Here is a 14,953-nt window from a genome sequence, read left to right on the forward strand (position 1 = left end):
CACGGTGGGAGTATGATAATGGCCCCCAAACATCGGTATGTACAATTTCAAAAGGAATGTTGCTTCTTTTATTACTCAAAGAATAAGATGATCTATTGTGTTTTGCAAATTCACAACTTTCACACTTCAAACTAGACACTTCGACTGCCTCAAATAAATTTGGAAAAAGACTCTTCAAAGACCTAAAAGACAAATGACCTAATCGGTTATGCCAAAGCATAATCTTACTCCAAGACTGAGAGACAAACAATTTCCCCACTTCACTCTACAAACAATTTTTAGTAATACTACTAATTGAAAGCAAGTTAGCACTAAGCTTAGGAACATGCAAAACTAAGGATAGGGAGATGGCATCAGACAATCTGATGTCTCCCTTGCCAAAAATTGGCACAAGGGAGCCATCAGCAATAAAAACTTTGTCTCTCCCAAAAGATAAACTATAGGTGGCAAACAAAGTAGATAAGTTGGTCATATGGTCTGAAGCACCTGAATCTATTACCCAGAAAGGCCTAGTAGTACCTGGGACAGAAGCATGACATGCGGTAGCTCTTGTACCTGTATGAGCAAGGGCTGAAGTAGGATGAGCAAGTGTAGTAGTTGAAGACTAAGATGTAGATTCAAAAATACCAGCTTCATTCTCTAGTTGTGTCAGTGCAGCCTAGACAGCTGCTAAAGCATCCAAGGATGTGGTCCTTGTGCTGGAAGAAGATGCACTGTCAGTAGTAGTTGCTATATTAGCACTCCCCTTCTTGTTTCCAAGTCTAGCTAGCATTAGGTGAGGATGCAACTTCCAACAGGTATCCCTTGTGTGTTTGGGCTTCTTGCAATGATCACAAAAAATATTTGTTTTGTCTTCCTTCTTAATTTCCCTTTCCTTCTCCCCTCCAACCTTAGATTTTGTTGCTGCCAAAGCCGCTTCTATGGGCTGAAAAGATAACATAACCTTCCTCCTAATCTTTTCACTGTGGACTAATGAGTAAGCCTGAGATAAAGCCACACTCAGCCGATAGATCCTTTCCAAGAGTGCAAACACAATCAAAAAGGTCAACTCCCTAGTAGACAAACCTGGACTATAATCAGCCGATAGATCCTTTCCAAGAGTGCAAACACAGTCAAAAGGTCAACTCCCTAGTAGACAAACCTGGACTGTAATCAGTCCAATATTTACAGTCCGGTTTTTTTTTAGCCGCACCCTCCAAGAAAGGCTCACAGTATAAAAAAACAGTTCTTAGGGTTAAGAATAAACCCTAGAAAACTCAGATTTTCTCAGCCGCACCTTCTAGATAAATCTAACGTATTTCTTACTACTGCTGGCCTCAAGAAGAGATGAAAACTTACCCAGAAAACTCTGATCGCCACCTTCTTGATTCCTCTAACCTTCTCTGATTCTTCCTAATTACCAAAAAACACTCTCTAATCTTCAGACAGCTGCTAAAGATTTCTGGTAACCTCCAAGAATCAGGCAAAGAAAGCTCCTTTCTAATCTTCCAGCCCTAGGTAATTCTCATGTGGTCGGCTGGGTTAGACTCACATGAGAAGCCCTAGATCTTGCTCTGATAACAACTTGAACAAAACAAATAGAATACTGCAGTGGTCTGATGTAATTTAAGAAAAGAAATACAGGTTCAAAGAGAAGAAGAAGAAGAAGAAGAAGAGAGAGAGAGAGAGAGAGAGAGAGAAAGAAGGAAGGGGTTCGGTTGTATATTACTGCAGCCCCATTAGTTGTTATTTATAAATGTCCATCTCCTTACAAGAGTAGGAGTTACTCTAATACCCCTACTTAAACTCCAACACAAATTAAAAAAAAGATAAACAAGGCCCAGCCGGCCCAACTATAAAAGGAAATAAAAACATAATAAATAAGTGTGGGGTTGGAACCACACACACTATTAACTATCTCTACAGAAAACATAAACAAGAGTTAAAGGCCCATTAAGAACAAATAACAAGAAAGAACTAATAAAGAAGACACTAATGGGCTAGGGCCCATTCGGCCCAGTCTCTCTACATTGCTTTCACTTTTCTGAGACAAAAACAGGCGCTTCAGCTTTCCTTTTCTTTATTTTTCTGATTTTTTCTTCTTTTTTCTATGACAAAAACAAAGGTTTAGCTCCTTTTCCTAAGCAATGATATTTCTTAGACAATAGACTTGAAACATCAGGAAGAGAAGGATTGTTTTTGAGAAACAAACCTTGGACACTAGGAAAAGCAAGGTTATATTTGATACACTAGTGACGCCTAGGTGGGCGTCTAAGCGACTAGGTGACTAAGCGCTCCCCTGTCACCTAGGGTCACCTTGGTACCTTGAAAACTATGCTCTAGGGTATGGGAACCACTCGCATAATTAGCATAAGATCAAAACAACTCAATAAACTTCATTGATATTTGTATAAAACGTACATACATTGATAGACTCTGGACACATAAGAATCCTAGGGCTCAAAACAAAAATGTAGACTCGTAATAATCCTAGTAGGACTCAAACTGAATTGTCATTATTCTATTTCAATTCAAAGAAGACTCAACAACTCTAATCCTACTTATTCAATGACGTTGAAACTTCAAACATGAACAAACTATAAATAGACAATATTCCCATAAGGCTCCTGCATCACCAGGACATCCCACTTTTGCATGGAAATATTCCCATAAAGCTGAAATTTTGAATCATGTCTGGGATTGCTTGTTTAAAATCAGGTTGAGCAGATCTTCTAAATAATTCCAACTTTGTAAATCTTGATATAGTAACAATATTAAGACAAATATTATGTCTGCAAAACCAATCAAAAAAGAATGTTCTGCAAAAATTTGACAAAGAGTGACCTGAAGTAGAAGTGTAGAACCTGATAAACATCAAGCACAACGAGCTAGGAAAAAAATAAAGAAAGAACAAAAGAAGTTTCAGTAATCATGTCATAGGGGAAAATAGAGGATGCCCTTACCCACAGAAGAGACGACCAATTAGAAGAACTGCTAGAGAGTCGAGATCATAAGCCAATGCATACAAGATATTTCCCACAAAAAGAACAATACTGCTAAAAACAAGAGGTCTGAAGTATGATTTATTTGACCAAGCACTGAAATACACTGAAGAAAACACCTGAGCAACAGCCATTGACCCAATCACAATACCACAAACTGTGGCTGCAGCTCCAAGGCTGAGGGAGTAGTTGTCTGCTGTTGGGACTATAATATATGTGTTAACCATATAAAGGAATGTGTTTGCTAGATTCAAGAGAAGTGACATAAAATGATATCTCTGGTCATCTACTTGCTCCTCCACTTGAGTAGGCAAATCCTCTTGCATGATAAGAGCATGCTGTCCCAAAAATTGAAGGAAGGTTGTTGAATGTGTTAACCTGTCTACAGCTGCTTTTATTGAATCAATAACAGAATCCTGCAGAAAACCAATTAAAGCACCATCCATGTAAATATGATTTAAATTCTCAAACAAATGTAAAGCAACAAAAAATATAGTGCTGGTGAAGTTTGAATAGGGGACAAAAGCACCAATTCAATCAATATAATAGAAAACAATACCTGAACAGGAAATGCAGGTTGATCATAAATTGATAAATAGCTTCCTTGACGTTCCTGAAGATCTGCAAGATTGCGAGATATGGCTCCAACAACAGCCCCAAGTCCCTACATGCTCCATTTTATTGGTCAATTATACATTCATCCTAGGGAAGAGGCAACCCTTTCAGATGCTAATGCATGATTAACATTTACCATAGTTCTTTATATATCATAATTAAAAATAAATAAGTCTACAAACAAAAGAAATCAGAGTTTTGAAGCCTTAGGATCCTAACCAAGTCTTTGGATCTTAAAAATTTTAGGTGATGAGAAGTACATAGGAGTTGGGCATATTACCACATGCTTGAACACTTGCTGCAGCTGAGAATAAGGATGATTAAAACGAGTTGTAACATAGTAATCTGTGAATCTATATCCAAAACGTTTATCAAACTTCTTCATTATCTTACGGATGCCAATAGCATTCATCTCAACAAAAAAGAGAAGCTTCAAAAGATCTTGTCCAACTGTTCTATACGCTTCTCGTAATTCAGATATTTGGGATATCTCTGGTTGCTCTAAAAGAGCAGCATGCTGCTCTCCAAGCTTAGCCAACCTGCTCGCAAGTCTCCCTTGTTCTTCCAACAGAAACAGAACAATCTTTTCAATCTGAAATTGTAAAAAATCCCAGTTAAGTGCCATTTATCCTTTTATCAATATAACAGAATAAACATTACATTAACCATGAAACAGCATATATACAATTATATTCTAACCATTGTGGGGATTAACAGTATGACCTTGGGCCTGTTTTATTTCTTTCATGTACTTGCACCATTATTTGGAGTAATGGATCTGGGCTTATATTGATCTACTTATGCTTTATGTTTGTGTTTATGTATCTTGCTGCCACCTAAGCAGGGGCATACTTGTCCATTCATGTAATATTGTAAAGCTCTTATTTAAATACCAACAGTGGGCTGTGAGAAGTGATTTCTTCTCATTCTTCTCTTCAAAAATTTTTCTTCCCTTTTCTTCTCTTCTCTCCTCTTTTCCAAACTAGGGCTAGGAATCTTCATGGTATCAGAGCACTAAATCCGCCCTAGGATCTGCACAGCTCTTTCCCTTTCTTTTTCTCTCTTTCAGTTTGTTTTTCTTCCTTTCTCCTAAAACCCTAGTTCTAGTCGTAACTCTCTAGACCAAGGATGCCCTAAGCTGGTTGGCTATGAGTTAGGGGAGCTTGTGCTGCAGGGAGTAGTCAAGCACAACTACTAGAGAGACCTATTGTTGCAGGTCTAGAAGCTGGATGGTCAGGCACAGCAATCCAAGAAGATTTCTGGGTTGCTGATAGAAGAAAGGCTGTGGTTCAAGGCTCTTCAATCAGTTCTGGACTAGTTCAAAATCAGATTTTTGGGTTGCTGACAGCAGTGCCCTTACAACACTAAATATAAAGAATACATCATTTTCAACACTCCCCCTCAAGTTGGAACATAGATGTCAATCATGCCCAACTTGTCACACAAATCATTATGCCGCAAGTGATGTAAACCCTTAGTGAAGATGTCTGCAACCTGCTCTTCAAAACTAACATAGGGTGTACATACTTCTCCACTAACAAGCTTCTCCCTAATAAAGTGCTTATCCACCTCAATATGCATGGTCCTATCATGAAGCACAAGATTAGCTGCAATATTGATAGTTGCCTTGTTATCACAATATAAGAACATGGGACTATCCATAGTAAATCCCAATTCACCCAACTAATTCTTAATCCGCATGATCGCAGCCACTCCATGAGACATAGCCCGGTATTCAGCTTCAACACTAGGCCTAGGCACAACACTGTGTAAGTGTGGTGGTGAGGCTACGTACGGGGATCTCCTTGAATGACAAAAGAAGACTGGATACAGGAGGTAGGTTGAAGGCTAGGGCAAATGAGAATGATAGGATGATGATTTCATTATGAGATGGACCCCTATTTATAGGGAGAGATCCCGAGGTCCCGAAAGAAAGGAGAAAAAAGCATATGATTCCCACTAGGAAAGGGAATATTGGATTCATTGTCAGTTGTCAAGGAACACTGCTAGGGTTTTGCCACGTGTCTTATGAGATATCTCTGGGAAGAACTTTCCTTTCGTCTGAGGATTCTCATAATCCGCGTGTGCTACTTCCTTTCGTGACCCATTTAACTGACGTGGCACGAATGACTTCATTATTTAGCTGGCACGCCTTTATTAGGCCCACAGAGCGTCCCATCACGCGCATAAATTAAAGACGCACGTGTTTCTAGCATCTATCCCTAGTCTGCAGTAGTCCTACACACACACACAGAGGAGGATGTTCAAATGGAATTTCCTCCTGATCTTTCCCTCCTCTAGCCTTTATAGCTCAGGTAAGTTGCTTACGATTTGTCACAAGACTGTTACATTGCTTTAACAGCCTACCCACTTGGTTTAACTTCTTGCTGATGTGGCTTCTTTTCCTTGTAAACCTGATATGTAGGCTGGCTGTTCTCGTACATGGGCCTTGGCTTGCCACAACTATTGGTCTTAACAATTCCCCCCTGGTTGAGCTGGACCTTGTCCTCAAGGTCAATGTGAGGAAACTAATGTTGTAATTGCAAATAAGGTTCCTATGTTGCATCCTCTTCAGGCAATTGTGACCATACGATTAAAGCTTCTGGAACAATGTGGGAGCCTTTCTTGACCCACCTAAAATCAGTGATGTGCACTAGCTCTGTTTCTAGTATCGCTTGAAAATTTGGGGAGATACGGTTGTGTTATAGCATCTGGTTTCAAACACTTATTGAGAACTAAGACATGGAAAACAGGGTGCACTCTTGAATCCGGTGGAAGGTCCAAACGGTATGCAAGAGGTCCAATCTTCTCCATAATCTTGAAAGGTCCAAAGTAGTAGAGCACCAGTTTGTTCCATCGTTGTTTTTGTACTGAAAGCAACTTGTAGGGAAGCAATTTCAAGTAAACCATGTCACCCACATGATAGTGTACTTCTCTATGATGTTTATAATATGACTGTTTCATCCATTGTTGGGCCCGAAGCAGGTTCTGTTTAAGTTCTTGTAGAATGACGTCTCAATTAAACAGGTATTTTTCTAGTGGGGTTACTGCTATAGAAATAGAGCCCCTCTCATAGGGAATTAGTGTAGGTGGATCACGACCATATAATGCCCGAAAAGGGGTCATTCCTGCTGATATCTAATAGGTGGTATTGTACCACATTCATCCCAATGCAACTAGTTAACCATTGTGGCTTGGTTCCAGTGAAGCATCGTAAGTATGTTTCTAAGCAACGGTTGACCACCTTTGTTTGCCCATCCAATTGTGGACGGTAGCTTGTAGATTTGCTCAGTTGTACGCCTTAGAGGCGAAAAAGTTCTTTCCAAAAGAGGCTGATAAAGATTGGATCTCTATCAGAAACAATAGATTTTGGGAAGTCATGAAGACGAGCTATTTCCCAAAAAAATGTTGGCCACTGTAGCCGTAGTGATTGGATGTGACAATGCTAAGAAGTGGTTGTATTTTGTAAGGCAATCAACAACCACTAAGATGACAGATTTATCGGCGGAGGTTGGTAGGCCAGTGACAAAATCCATAAAAATATCTTCCCAAACTTGGCTAGGTATGGGTAAAGGTTTCAGCAGGCTCACTGGAGATTGGGCCTCATACTTGCACTGTTGACACACCTGGCACATGGATACGTATTTCATTATGGATTTTAGCATACCCGTCCAATAAAATTGCAAAGGCGCCCCCTTATATGTGCGTAGGACCCCTGAATGTCCACCCAGTGGTGTTGCATGGAAGTAATCCAGTAGTTGGTCCAAAAGGGTTGAGTCTGTTGGTAACTCCATTCTACTTTTATAGTACAGCACTGACCCTTGGATAGAATACCCTGGTTTGATACCGGGGTGTTGTAGTAACTGGTCCTTGATTGCTTGGAGTTCCTTATTATTGGTCGCTTCCTCCCATAATTGGTCCCACAGTACTATAGTGTGTTGCTGAAACACTTGCAATTGGAATAGGCTATCCACCAGTTGTTTGGGTTGCCATGACAACACATCAGCAACTCTATTTGTTGCCCCAGGTTTTTATTCAATAGTGTAGTCGAATCCCATTAACTTTGAAACCCAACACTGCTGATCTAGAGAAAGGACCCGTTGTTCCAGTAGGAACTTCAAGCTTTGGTGATTAGTCTTAATCACAAACTTACGGCCCAATAAGTAGGAGCACCAATGCTGAACTGCCAATACAACTGCCATGGCGCCATCAATTCTCAGTTGTAGACTGAAGAGTGATCTTGAGTCGAAGATAAGGCCTTACTAAAGAAGGCAAGGAGCTGTCCATCTTGCATCAGCACTGCTCCCATGCCCAGACTCGATGCATCACACTCGACCACAAAAGGCTTGTTGAAATCTAGTAGAGTCGGGGCTGGTGGGGATGACACCACTGCTCTTAAGGCTTCAAATAAGACGAGCTTTGTTATTCTAAATGAAAGAGTCCTTCTTTAGAAGGGTGTCAGCGGTGTAGTAATTAACCCATATGTTATGGGCCCGCGAATAGGATCTCGTCACGGGTCGGTCCACGGGGAAAACCTCCTGTTTTCCCTTGTCCCTTCCTTTTCTTGAGGTACCTATCTTGGCGCCTTGGTGACTTGTTCAAGAGATCACCAACTCTCCTTACTCTCTTCTTGACTGAATATTCGATGCCTTTATTCAATAATAGTGGCTCCTTAAATAGGAGATTACAAAAGTCCTGCTCTTAGGGAGACTCCTTGCTGAATAGGGAGACCTCCAGTTCTATCTTGATAAGATAAGACTGATAAGATAAGATAAGTTTCTCCTAATCCTAATCTAATAAGATAAGTCTCTCTTAATCCTAATCTGATAAGATAAGGCAACCTAATAAGATAAGATAAGAGAAGGTAATCTAATCCATACTACTGAACTGATAAGATAAGAACACTGAATAGATAAGACTCCTACTAATCCCTGCTACTGAAAGCAGATAAGGTAAGAATACTGAATAGATAAGATAGGATGAGAACACTAAATTGCTGCTGCTGAGAACACTAAATTACTGCTGCTGCTGCCGGCACCCACATCACCATAGCTTTTAATGAAACGACAGTAGTACCCCGTCGATCCTAGAAAATCCCAGGGTTCCTTAATGTTACGTGGGACTGACTACTGTCGAATAGTAGATATCTTGTTTGGATCTGCTGAGACCATTCCATCTTCCACCACATGGCCCAAATAGTGTACACAGGCTTGCCCAAAGGCACACTTCAATTCTTTGGCATACAACTACTTTTGTAAGAGAATATCTAGAGTAATTTGCAAGTCCACTAAATGCCGGGCCCATGTCTAGAGTAATTTGCAAAGACACTCAGAGAGAGAGATGAGGATGTTCGAATGGAATTTCCTCCTAATCTTTCCTTCCTTTGGCCTTTATAGCTCAGGTAAGCTGTTTACAGTTTGTTACAAGACTGTTACATTGCTTTAACAGCCTACCACTTGCTTTAACTTCTTGCTGATGTGGCTTCCTTTTCTTGTAAACCTGATATGTAGGCTGTCTGTTCTCGTACATGGGCCTTTGGTTGCCACAGCTATTGGTCTTAAAAGATTTCCTCTGAGGGTAATCTTTTTGTCTCTACTCCTACCTCATCCCCGTTTTTTCCAACTACTCCCTCTAAAGAAGCTTCCCCTTCTACTGAGGCCACTATTTCTAGTTTAGAAGAGATTCCTGTTGATGAGAACCCAGTCGACAATGCTCCCAGCATTATGGCCACTACTCCTATCTTGATGATGAGAGAGTTAACTTTTTGTAATGGAAAGAGAAAGAGGGATATGCCAACTGAACACTACAATCAATTGTGTGCTTATTGCCTAGGGGTGCAAGTCGGGCAGGCTGGGCCAGGTTTTAGCTCAACCCAAGCCTAAACCTAAAATTTGGGCTCAAAGCCCGAGTCCGAGGACGAGCCCAAATTATCCAACCCAAGCCCAGCCTGCACTGGTATTTGATGCACTCGGGTTGGGCCCGGGCCCCGGTTGGGCTCGAGTTAGTCAATCCAGCCCATATTAAAACTTGATATACATGTGTATGTATATGTACTGATATATCATATATGTATGGTTTATTAAAAAAAAAAATATGCACATATGCATGTACGCATGCAAATATGTGTCTATATATATAAGCATGTATATAATCGGGCCAGGCTTGGGTTGGGATAATGAGGTATGCAGTTTTGTTAGAGTTTCTTTGTTAATTTTTTTTCTTTTTTTTTAAAGATAATGAAGTATGTGCATTATAATTCAAAAAATGGGAGGGAGAGAATACCTCAACCACATATATAAAAGATGGTGCCTCTTTTGATATGCATAGATGATGTACATTCAGATTCTTTACGAAAAAAAAGCTCAAAAAAAAAGGACAGCCAATGGATAAAAAAAAGAATTGGCTGAAACACCCATCAAAAGAGTCAAACAGGTCGTCCAGCTCATCAACATCCTTTCAATTCTACCAATAATTGAAACACCCACTTTTTTTATTTACTGTTTTTTCTTTACCTTCCTCTCCTCTTGTATCTTTCACGTTTCGCTTTTGATAGTTAATGAATTGCATTACCTATCAAGAATACATAAATTAGCTAAGCCCTCCATGCTACACAAGTTGAGGGACTCATAATCTTTTTTTTATATATTTTTAAAATGTATACATGCAAATCATAGTTATGCATTAATTAAGGTGAAACAAATGGTGGAGTTTCATAATCCAAAGAGACAAGAGATGGGAAAAAGATTACAAGTGATAGCATTTAACTTACTTTTAGGAGTGCAATTAAACAAAAAATTATGATAATCAGTTTTTTATGAATGAATTATGAGAATCATTTATTATACTAATATATACAATGATATTTAATGTACTATTTACTTAAAGAGAGAAGTAATCAAGTAATCAAATAACAATAATACTTAATTGGGTAGGAAAATTTGTCCTTGAAAAATAGGATAAAACTAATTGCCAAGTGCTATTTTTTTGTATAAACTAATTAGATGTTCCATATATAACTTCCTGATACCTGAATATCAAGCATTCTTGAGAATTCCTTGAGAACATGGCGGCGATCTTGAGCTCCAACTTGAATTTGTTGAGAATATTGTTTCACCTTCTTCTTCATTAGCTTGTAATTGATGTAATAACTGGAGAAAACCAAAATTAAGCATACCAGTTGATAAAATAGAATATATGAATATTCAACTTTAAACATAAATAATTAATGCTAACTTGTATATGGAATTTCTGAGGAAGAAGAAAGCAAAAGAAGATGAAACAGACAAGCTTCTTTTGCATAGACATTGAAATTGCAGGTTCAAACATTTTGCCACCTCAAACTCTTCTTTTGTGCAATAGGGTGTCAGCTTTTTTTCTAACCCCCTAAGAAGAGAGGGAAGATTTTATAGAAATGTGCTAGAACAGCTGCTTATGGAGCTTATGGGAAGAAAGAAAGAAATAACATAATTTGTTTTGAGAAAAATAACATAATTTTTGGGGAGAAAAAATAAAAGTACAGAAGAATCATTGAAAATATCATAGTAAGGATAGAACATTCAGCGAAGACTTTGAAGGCATTCAAAGAAATCTCCATAGATGATATCATCAAAAGTTGGCCTCAAGTGGCAAAATCATCATTACTTAATCCACACACCCTTCCCCTACTTGGTCTCCACCACAAAGAGGATGCATCAAACTAAACGTCAACGGAAGTGGTCTTGGGAACCCAGAACCAATTGATCATGGGAATTCAACAAGAGCCAAGTTACTGGATGTGTTCCAGGGACATAAACTAGCCAATCTAGGCAGGACAAGTTGAAAGTGGGAGGGAACTCAAAAAGAATAGTACAATGGCTAAAAGAGAGTAACAATGATTCATGGGTTTACAGAAGCATTTTAAGGGAGATTAAGAAACTGACTGAAGAACTAAGAATATGTTATAAGTGGACAACAAGTTTGCCAACAGCCTGGCTGATGCGCTGCCAAACAAAGTGCAACCAGGGAACAAACTTTTTGGGGTTTGGTCCATTGAGGGACCTCTATAATATGATGATGGGTGGCTAGTGCAGTTACTAGGCCAATGAAGGGGTGTATCTGGCACAACACTATGTACACAGTATTCTTTTAAAATCATTCCATAGAAGTTTGGTTACCATCAAAAAATAGAAACAGTTCTTTTAACAGCATTCAACATTGTAATGCATCTATAAAGAAAAGAGTTTGAAATACTAACTTTAGGTAGTAAGCTTAATTCTTCTAATAGTTTCTGAAGCAACTATATGCAGTTTTCACGTAAAGCCTATTTATCCAAATTAATGCAATCCTTGGAAAGTTTTGTAGGTGTTCATTGATGGATGGTAGGAACTGTTAATTGGAGTTTTCACATGTTCAAGGTTCATTTGATGTCCTTTTCCTTAAATATTTTGGGTTACCACATTCTACATGCAAGTCTTAAACTATGTGCATGTACAATCACCAATCACAACAGACAGAAGACAGCAGCAGAACGATAAGTAAGTAATGTGCTAATATCTTATAGGGTTGAGAGACAAATTAGCAAACCAAAACCATTTCCAACTGATAACTAAGGATTTATTATATTCAATTGCCACAACTCTTCAATGACAAAAGTCAGGCAGACTAAAAACAGGAAACACTTCAAACAGATAACCAAATAATTTTCTAATAAACAAAATAAGATAACAAGAGTCCAGCAGATGGACATCAAACATACCCTTGCCATTCCTGAATTTGTCTTTCCTTCAACTTTTTCCCGAATTCAACCATCTTTCAGTAAAACCAATGCAACTAATAGCAAAAAATAACAGATAAGCATGTTTAGCCATTAGAGTGAGAAAAAAAAGAGTGTCAAATAAGATGGCAACAATTGTAGTTCCAGAAGAAACAAGGCAATTCATAAAATTTTACAAAATAGCATCTGGAGAAGTATGCAGGCAACTAGGTTAACATTCTCTTCCCCCCAATAATATTAACAGAAGAATTGTGAAAGGGTATAATTTGCAATGAAATTTCAGTATGAATATGAATTTAATGTTCTTTAAAATAATGATAATTCAAAAGATAAAAGTTTATCATGGCATGGTACAAATTTGCAACTCCACACCATAGAAATATGCAATTATTCATGAAATTACCAAATTGTTTAATATGAAACTCAGGATTTCAATGAGATTCCAATAAGAATATGTCATTTTGCAATTGAAAGTTTCTTTTCAGAAAACACTGACAGATGAATACAACAACCGCACAAGGGAAAGGAATTAACCAAGGATCAAGCTGCTTTAATGTGCATTGTTGGTAAGGTAATGAACATAAAATCTAGATTAGATATATGCTATTCAGCAGTAATAGAATACTGCTACTTATTTAGTTATTTTTCTTAGAGTGCCAGTTTAAAATATAATATAACAGAGTTCATGAATATAAGGCCAAAGAATAGCTAAAAAGAAAATAAATAAAATAAAGGAACAGAACCAACAATCAAACCATAATGAGCTTGGAAAAAACTGTGCTTTCATGGTGAGCCAGATAAGTACAACTTTAATTTGCTCTTCCATCTATTATTTGTACAGAAGAGTCGCTGATGTATGAACACACTCATAATATCTACAAGTATATGTATGTTGTGTGGTGCGTTTCCACTCCATCCAATTGGTTTTGAAAAAGGATTCAAATAACAAAAAAGACAATGACAACTTCAATCAAATCACTAAAGGAACTTCTTGATTGACTAAATCCCAGTTAGCTCTGCATCATTACCAAAGAAAATATTGAAAGCGCTCAGTCCCGGTTATGAATCAAGGAACTGAAACTCAGATTTCTGCATGATACTCGACCAAACTTGAAGCTAAAACAAGTCCGATGCCTGAAATGGTTTTTTTTTTGGTAAAGGGTGCCTGAAAATCTGAAATGTATAAGCAGTTTAACATTTACCCTTGAGAGAAGTTGCACAAGGATAAACTAGCCCGTGCGAGTAGAAAACCTGGTAATCAACTTTCTCCAATGGGTCTTACCGGAATTCAGATTGTTTCTAGAGAGTATGAACAACTGAACTTCTTGAAACGACACCTTTTATCATTTCTTTTGTCTTTTTTTGGTACAATAGCACTTCTCTCTTTTCCAAACGAGAATATCTTCGGAAAGCTCATGGCCAGTTCGATGGCGTAAAAAGATGACATTGTTAAGCGTTATTAATAAGCTGTTTTGTTATATAATAAAGAGCAGTAGCTCTGTATTGGCTGATTAATGTTGCATATCTTAAACAAGTAAGAGTACCAAGAAATCTTTAGCTGCATGACCAACTGGAGTGATACAATACATTGAACAAAACAGAGCAGACGACATGCAAGGTTTCAGCATACGAAGTTCAAAGAAAATATTCAAACATATGAAAAAGTTTCAGAAGTTGGGAAGAAAGATATTACCAGGGCGGAGTTCGAAACGAATCGCTCCTCTTCTGGAAGTGGACTCTAGACTTGGAGCAACTTAGATGACCATCAACAAACAAAGAGGTTCCGCAGACAAACCAAAGGAATCAGAGATCTAGCTGCTAACACAAGAAAAACAGAGCTCCTGATTCACCAACGGATGTATCAAACCATTTACAAAATGGAAATCAACGAGCGTATCAAATCATTTACAAAACAGAAAAACAAGCTAACCTGTAAGCTGTAACATCAGATTTGGTTGAATCTATATTTATAAGAGATGGATTAGGAAAAAAACTTATATAATAGGGTTTGAAATCAAAACTCTTTTTTGCTGTACTTTGTATATATTTGAACAAATGTTAAATAATTGTTAAGAAATCCAACCGCGTCGGCGTGATCTTCTCCAATAATTTCTACCGTCGTCTCGCCGTCTCGCGGTCTCGCGGTCTCGCGCCACAGTCGCGTCGATTGAGTTGTTGTGTTAAAGATGTGGTAAACCAATCGTGGGACCGATATGCTGAACGTCCCTACACCCGCCACGTGTATGTAGTCATCAAGAGCTCAGCTTCAATGCTTCATCCTTCAACGGGCCCTGCCTCAAATATTGACTAACGGACGACAAAACATCAACATCAACATCAACGGATGGATAAGGATGACTATGGTCTATGGAGAAAGCCTAATACTTCGGATCGCCTGCGTTTGGATTCGAACCCGGATCTCCTGCCCACGGGAATCCTCTCCACGTTTGTTGCAGTCATACACGAGAGATGTTCTCAATTCACGGGAATAATGTATTGTGGATAAGCGTGGATAGGATTCTCGTGGACAGGAGATCCGGAGTGTTTGGACTCGGAGGGATTCCATTTCGACTCCACGCGATTCGGAGATTCGTCAAAAGCTTTC

General features: G+C 38.6%; 1 protein-coding gene across 5 annotated transcripts in view; it reads right to left on the bottom strand.

The window, feature by feature from the left end:
• Nucleotides 1–14,609, bottom strand: part of LOC104612743 (SPX domain-containing membrane protein At4g22990-like) — a 64,008-nt gene extending 49,399 nt beyond the window's left edge. The window contains exons 1-8 of one of the 5 annotated variants that reach the window (XM_088890234.1): nucleotides 14,432–14,609; nucleotides 14,279–14,309; nucleotides 14,042–14,163; nucleotides 12,331–12,404; nucleotides 10,624–10,744; nucleotides 3,877–4,188; nucleotides 3,541–3,645; nucleotides 2,943–3,397 (exon numbers count right to left, since the gene is read on the bottom strand). In XM_088890234.1, coding sequence (XP_088746360.1) covers nucleotides 2,943–3,397; nucleotides 3,541–3,645; nucleotides 3,877–4,188; nucleotides 10,624–10,744; nucleotides 12,331–12,383 — 1,046 coding nt within the window. In that variant the 5' untranslated portion in view covers nucleotides 12,384–12,404; nucleotides 14,042–14,163; nucleotides 14,279–14,309; nucleotides 14,432–14,609. Of the gene's footprint in view, nucleotides 1–2,942; nucleotides 3,398–3,540; nucleotides 3,646–3,876; nucleotides 4,189–10,623; nucleotides 10,745–12,330; nucleotides 12,405–14,041; nucleotides 14,167–14,278 lie in introns of all 5 variants that reach the window. The other 4 variants (XM_088890237.1, XM_088890235.1, XM_088890238.1 and 1 more) reach the window with 4 other exon arrangements.
• Nucleotides 14,610–14,953: the final 344 nt, after the last annotated feature.

This window comes from Nelumbo nucifera, chromosome 6 (genome assembly GCF_055504915.1).
Source record: "Nelumbo nucifera cultivar China Antique chromosome 6, China Antique-T2T, whole genome shotgun sequence".
Taxonomy (NCBI): Eukaryota; Viridiplantae; Streptophyta; class Magnoliopsida; order Proteales; family Nelumbonaceae; genus Nelumbo; species Nelumbo nucifera.